We start from the raw sequence: 6,000 nt of genomic DNA, 5'->3' as shown, positions 1-6,000 counted from the left end.
AATGACCAAGGTCAAGAAAAAATGTCCAAAAAGTCACTATTTCAAGTCAAATATGCCTTAATGTGGAAAAATGACCCTAACTTTCACTTCAAAACAAGACTTGAAGTTGTGTTTTGAGCTTGAAAACACGACTTGCGTTTTCAACTGAAAACACACGACTTAAAATTACTGTTTTTATTAACACAACACGAATTTGCGTTTTGAAGTGATAGTTGGGGCCATTTTTTCAGAAAATGACAGTACAGTCCTTTTGCTGCTAAAAAGTGACCCATGGGCCAACACCCCCATGACAATTCAAAACTGGATAACTTTTCATGCCCAGTCTGCCTCGTTTTAATACAGAGAAAACGACAACACTTGACTCAGAGAAAAGATACAATAGGATACCTACTTCTGCAGCCTCAACAAGAAATGATAAAACTAAAGGGGAGCATCTCCAACAGGCTCTTAAATAGACTCTTAACTCAAGATATAAAGAGGATGGATAAAAATTGAGCTCCAAGAGACTCTTACTGGCTCTTGAAAAGCTTAAAAGCCTCTTCTCTCTCCTCTCTTTTAAGAGCCATGTAGTGGCTCTTAACTTGTTTTTAATAATAAAATATTCAATCCCTCCACTACATGACTTTGAATCTTTGACATAGTGGATTTAGATATGAATAAAATATACAATAGTGAGAGGATATAGAGAGCATTGTTGGAGTTGTCACTCTTAAAATTACATTATATTACTAAGAGCCATATTTTTTATATTATATTTAGGAGACTCTTGGAGATGCTCTTAGAACCAATTGCTATGGCTAGATGCTACATACAATGAAAGATGTACTAATTTATGGCTTGAATGCAGAAAATGCCACAACCGAGTTGTGTCCCCCAAATCCGAACGAATTTGAGATACCTGCAAGGGTTACGGTTTTAAATCAAGCGAAACTCGTACGTTCGCACGAAATATCTAATAAAGGTGTGCAAGGTGTGATGACAGAATGGAAAACCAGTGGCAGCACAAAAGACTTACCAACATTTACTTCATGTTGTTGTTTCTGATTTGGAACAGTGTCAAACTCCACTGAAGGTTCAGAGTTCTGCGTCAGAGAAAGGACAATCATGACAATGAAGTAGACAAAGGACAATTGTGACAATCAGGAAATCCAGCCATTTGCATTGAATACAGAATTTTCATTAGTAACGAGCTAATAAAACCATAGGACTGAATAATATAAACCAAGACTTGATAATGTTTACGACTTTAAGCTAGCAGTAATATAAACAGCAAAATCTAGAGTAAGAAGTGTCACATACAAATTGATTAATTGAGGGATGCAACCACCCTGTAGTAATGGCTTTAATTACAGCGATGGCCTCCAAACCCCCAGCAGCCCCCAAGCAGTGGCCAATCATAGACTAAAGCAAATTGAAAACAAGTGAGAAAATCTGCTAATACGAAAATAATATATGCTAGTATAAGCATATGTTCAAGAGTTGAATGGAATGCTAAAAGGAGTATACATGTGATTTGGCTAGGAAAAGAGAGTTTACCTTGGTTGCATTCATTTTCATCCCTGAAGTGTTCTTGAATACTTTCTTAACAGCATTTACCTCAGCAAGGTCACCGACTATAGTGGAAGTCGCATGCGCATTTATGTAATTAACCTGTAAACATAATAGCAAAGTTTGGTGAGTTAATTAACGGGTGGAACAAAATACATCAACTCCATTGCTTGTAACATATCTAGGAACTGTTGTAAGAATGAAGTAAAAAAAACAGAAAGGAAGAAATAAAAATTTTGCTGATTATATAAAAACAAGGCCATTTAGTAATATATTGGAGAAATTTATTTAAAATCCACAAAAGCGAGCTGTTGCAAAAACTTTAACATTAAATCCTTATTTTGATAAACTACCAGACAAATAAGCATGACTGAGGTAATCCTTAACATATCCAAGATGTGATATATGTGTGTGTAAAATTAAAGAGGAAGAACGGAGAGAAATGCAAACACATACATTAATACCATATGGATTCCCCCATCAAACTTTGTATTTTAATACTGGGTTTAAATTGACATTTGTATCAGGCACTAGGCAGCACAATCAGAGAATACATAATGACGACAGAAACAAACATGCAGACTGCAAAAGGAGAGCTATTACCTCCTCTGGCGACACTCCAGCATTCTGAAGGCAGTTTTGAATGCATGACGAAACACCAAGCCCATCAGATCTTGGATCAGTCATGTGATAGGCATCACAATTAACTGCACCTCCCAGGTACTCGGCAATTATGGGTGCACCTCGTTTCATCGCGTGCTCCAAACTCTCCATTACCTGCCAAATATTTAGATTTTCAGATATTAAACAAAGCAGATGCAACATTATCTAGGGAAATGCATCAACTTTTTAACCTTAGTAATAACAAACCAGACAATACCGCATTATTACCACTTAGAAACAGGGTCGCATATGTTTAGATGCACGCATACCATACCTCTACTCCTAGGAGTAGTTTAAAGGTAAAAAATATCTTGTGAACAGTAAGATGATCTAATTAGGCGAGAAGCATGCAGTCAGATTAAGAAAAAACATAAGAAGCAGCATAACAATATAAAAGGACAATAAAAAGCAAAAAGGTAAACAGAAGTAATAAAACGTCCTTGCAAGTTGCAACACATTCATTTCATCCTAATAGTTCACATAACACTGAAACAAGTAAAGATGTTTTTACTTAGTTACCTCGGTTACCAGATTTAAACTATGCAAGTGATGAGCAAGGTGATATAACAACAAACAAAACCAAACAAAGTCAACAGTTACGTTCTTTTGAGTTTTTATAAGACCCGCAACGTGTATAGCACTATAGCTCAAGACTACATATCTCATGGAGTCATGGGCCTTTATCTCTACAATATAAGGATAAATTACAATTAGCTTAACCTGTGCTATCATCTAGAGGAATGAAGCACAGTGGAAACTTACAGCAAGATATTGTGCAGAGATCAGAATAATCAGAAGAAAAAAAACCATTGCAAGCCATTAGGCATCAGATAAAAGCATATGCAACTTTTACAGCCGTATCAGTTAGAATTTCAAACACAAGGACATTTTAAAAGAATTTTATATGAACAAGCTCAAACAAACTACAAAAAGAATTCTTAGCTAACTTTACCAAAACTCCAGCTCCTTCGCCCATAACAAAACCGTCTCTATCTTTGTCCCATGGCCTAGAAGCAGTTTTAGGATCACCGTTTCTCTGAGATAATGCTCTACACGCAACAAATCCCCCCAGCCCAATTGGTACAATAGCAGCTTCAGTTCCACCAGCAATCATCAAATCAGCCTCACCTCGCCGGATGTGATTGGCAGCAGCATAAAAACAGTAATTAGATGTAGCACAAGCAGTAGAAATCGAATAATTTGGTCCCATGAAGCCAAGATCAATTGCAAGCAATGCAGACCCCATGTTTGTTATCGCATACGGAATTAAAAAAGGGGTCATTTTTCTGTGACCTCTTTCTATTAGAGCCTGAACCCCGTCAGAAAATACGGTAAGACCACCCATCCCTGTTCCAACTAGTACACCAGCTCGCTCCTTGTCAACCTGAAAGATCAAAAATATTAAAATGGATGCACAGTAATAGAGATATATTCCTATGTTATGGAAGGGATGTGAAGATTGCTACGTTATCTAAGGAAACACACACACACACACATATAGATATAAATATACACATATATACATATATATATACTCTCTCTCTCACACACACACACACACACACACATATATATATATGTGTATGTGTATGTATATATATGGAATGTGCACCATTTGCAGGCTAATCAATTAATCATTATACATTTTCTTTTGTAATCAAATACACACACACACATACACACATATTCCAACATTACAGTTTTTGTGTTTGACCAACAATACCTAGTTAGTTATGTTCGATACTTGCCATAGCTGAATCTACAATTTTTTTCTACTTCAATATTCAACAGAATGAACATCTATGACAGACAATTATGTATAGAACGACATTGATATAATAGAAATGAGAACCTAAAACAGCACACCCAAATGATTGCTCCCGCAAGCACCAAGTACTCTAAGAAGAAGAGTTATGTTGAAATAAAACACTAAAATTCTATCTTTCAACAAGTCCCATTGCCAGCGAATTGTGAACTTAAAGTATTTCGGAGAAATAAATTAAACGCTGAAGCTATATCTTTCAACAAGCCACGTTGCTAGGTAAATTGTGAAATAATAGTATTTCAGAAAAACAAATAGAAACGGAAAAGATGCCTCAATCACATAACAAGTACTAATAAAAAATCATTCGAACTGCATATCAACAATTGCTCAATTTAGAGAAACACACCATTTGTTTACCAATAACACACATGAACAAGATCAAAACTAAAACTTCACTATAATGTAGATAAAACTAAATATACCGCAGCTTCAATGAGTGAAAAGAATACAGTAGTAAACAAGAAAATACGAGTCATTTTAATTTTCAGGTGAGTTTTCTGTAATGTGTCAGAGTGGGACATTGTCACCACCCCTACTATAGAGTGAAAAAGAGGCTTTATAACACACTAGCAACACTAAATTTTTACAAATCATTACCAAACCAACTACAATAAATCAACAATCAAATCAAATCCATAAAAAAAATTCATAAACTCAATCATGCAAGTCCAATAAAACAACAAATTCACAATCATAAGAACCAAACCTTGAGGCGCTTATCACCACCAAGACCTGCATTCTCAAGAGCCTTTTTACCAGCAACAATGCAATACCGCAGACAATCATCAAGCCTCCTATCATTCTTGCCATCAATATACCCTTCTGACGAAAACCCACGAATCTGACCACCAAATCTTGTGGGGAACTTAGAAGCATCAAATCTATCAATCAAACCAATCCCAGATTCCCCAGCAAGCAGCTTGTCATAATAAGTATCAACATCATTCCCAAACACAGACACCAATCCCATTCCTGAGATCACCACTCTCTTGCTCGGATCTGTCTCTCTTTTCGGGGCGGAAGTGGTGGTTGTTGCGGCGGAGATGAAGGTTTTCTTGTGGGGTGGACGGACATCTGTGACGGTGGCGGCGCCGGAGGTGGGTTTGCGAAGTGGGTCCAGTGGGGACACTCGGAGAGGTGGAGATTGAAGAGCGCGCATGGTGTAACGTGTAAGAGAGAGATTTATGGGATGTATCGACAATAAGTTGAGTATTACATGTGGCGATGTATTTATACAAGGGTCCAGGTCCCAGGCAGCCATATGCCAGGGACCGGTTATACAACTCATTGTTTCCTGGCCGTTGAATGCATATCCAGCGGTCAAGATCGTATTAAATTTTTAGTATGTCCAGTGTTTTTGCTGGATGTCCAATGCTAAAAAAACGCTGGACATATTAAAAATTTAATACGATGCTGGCCGCTGGATATGCATCCAACGACCAGAAAACTGTGAGTTGTTTAACTCGTCCACAGCAATCGATTGCTGTGGACCAACTCCCTTTACACAATTGTAATTGGGGATCTAATGGACTGCTCACTTGGACTCAGATGACGGCGTTACCAAAGTACACATATTTTACGGCAAAGTATACAAAATATGACCTGTTCGGTTCAGTTTATTTTTTTGGACTTAGATCGGTTTGGGTATCTTTTTGTCAATTTTTTTAAAAGATTAGTTCTTTGTAAATTGTGACACTAATTTCATGGATATCGTATATTTTTAATATTGTTTTATTAACAAGATAATAACATTTTTAATATTTTCACATTAAAGTGTGTTATGATGTCTCTTTCCTTATACTTTTTTAAATTAAAAATTATGATCATGAAATTTAAGTAAAAATAATGTTCATGAAATTTAAGGGACGCTTCTAAATGTTGAAATTGAAGCTAAGTTCACATTTAAAACATTTACTCGTATTTGCAAACCAATAACTACCAACTAAAACTAGTAAAGGTTGGAC

The 6,000-nt window shown here is 36.4% G+C and overlaps 1 protein-coding gene across 1 annotated transcript; it reads right to left on the bottom strand.

Annotated features, from left to right (window-relative positions):
- Positions 1 to 248: 248 nt before the first annotated feature.
- On the bottom strand, positions 249 to 5,269 carry LOC108208304 (3-oxoacyl-[acyl-carrier-protein] synthase I, chloroplastic). The gene is made up of 7 exons (XM_017378825.2): positions 4,743 to 5,269; positions 3,164 to 3,595; positions 2,152 to 2,325; positions 1,537 to 1,650; positions 1,300 to 1,401; positions 1,016 to 1,082; positions 249 to 898 (listed from the first exon to the last, which is right to left on the bottom strand). The coding sequence occupies exons 1-7, from the start codon at positions 5,193 to 5,195 to the stop codon at positions 831 to 833; spliced, it is 1,410 nt and encodes a 469-aa protein (XP_017234314.2). The 5' UTR covers positions 5,196 to 5,269; the 3' UTR covers positions 249 to 830.
- Between the last annotated feature and the right edge of the window lie 731 nt (positions 5,270 to 6,000).

Source organism: Daucus carota, chromosome 1 (assembly GCF_001625215.2).
Source record: "Daucus carota subsp. sativus chromosome 1, DH1 v3.0, whole genome shotgun sequence".
Classification (NCBI taxonomy): Eukaryota; Viridiplantae; Streptophyta; class Magnoliopsida; order Apiales; family Apiaceae; genus Daucus; species Daucus carota.
This window is presented reverse-complemented; position numbering and strand designations above follow the sequence as displayed.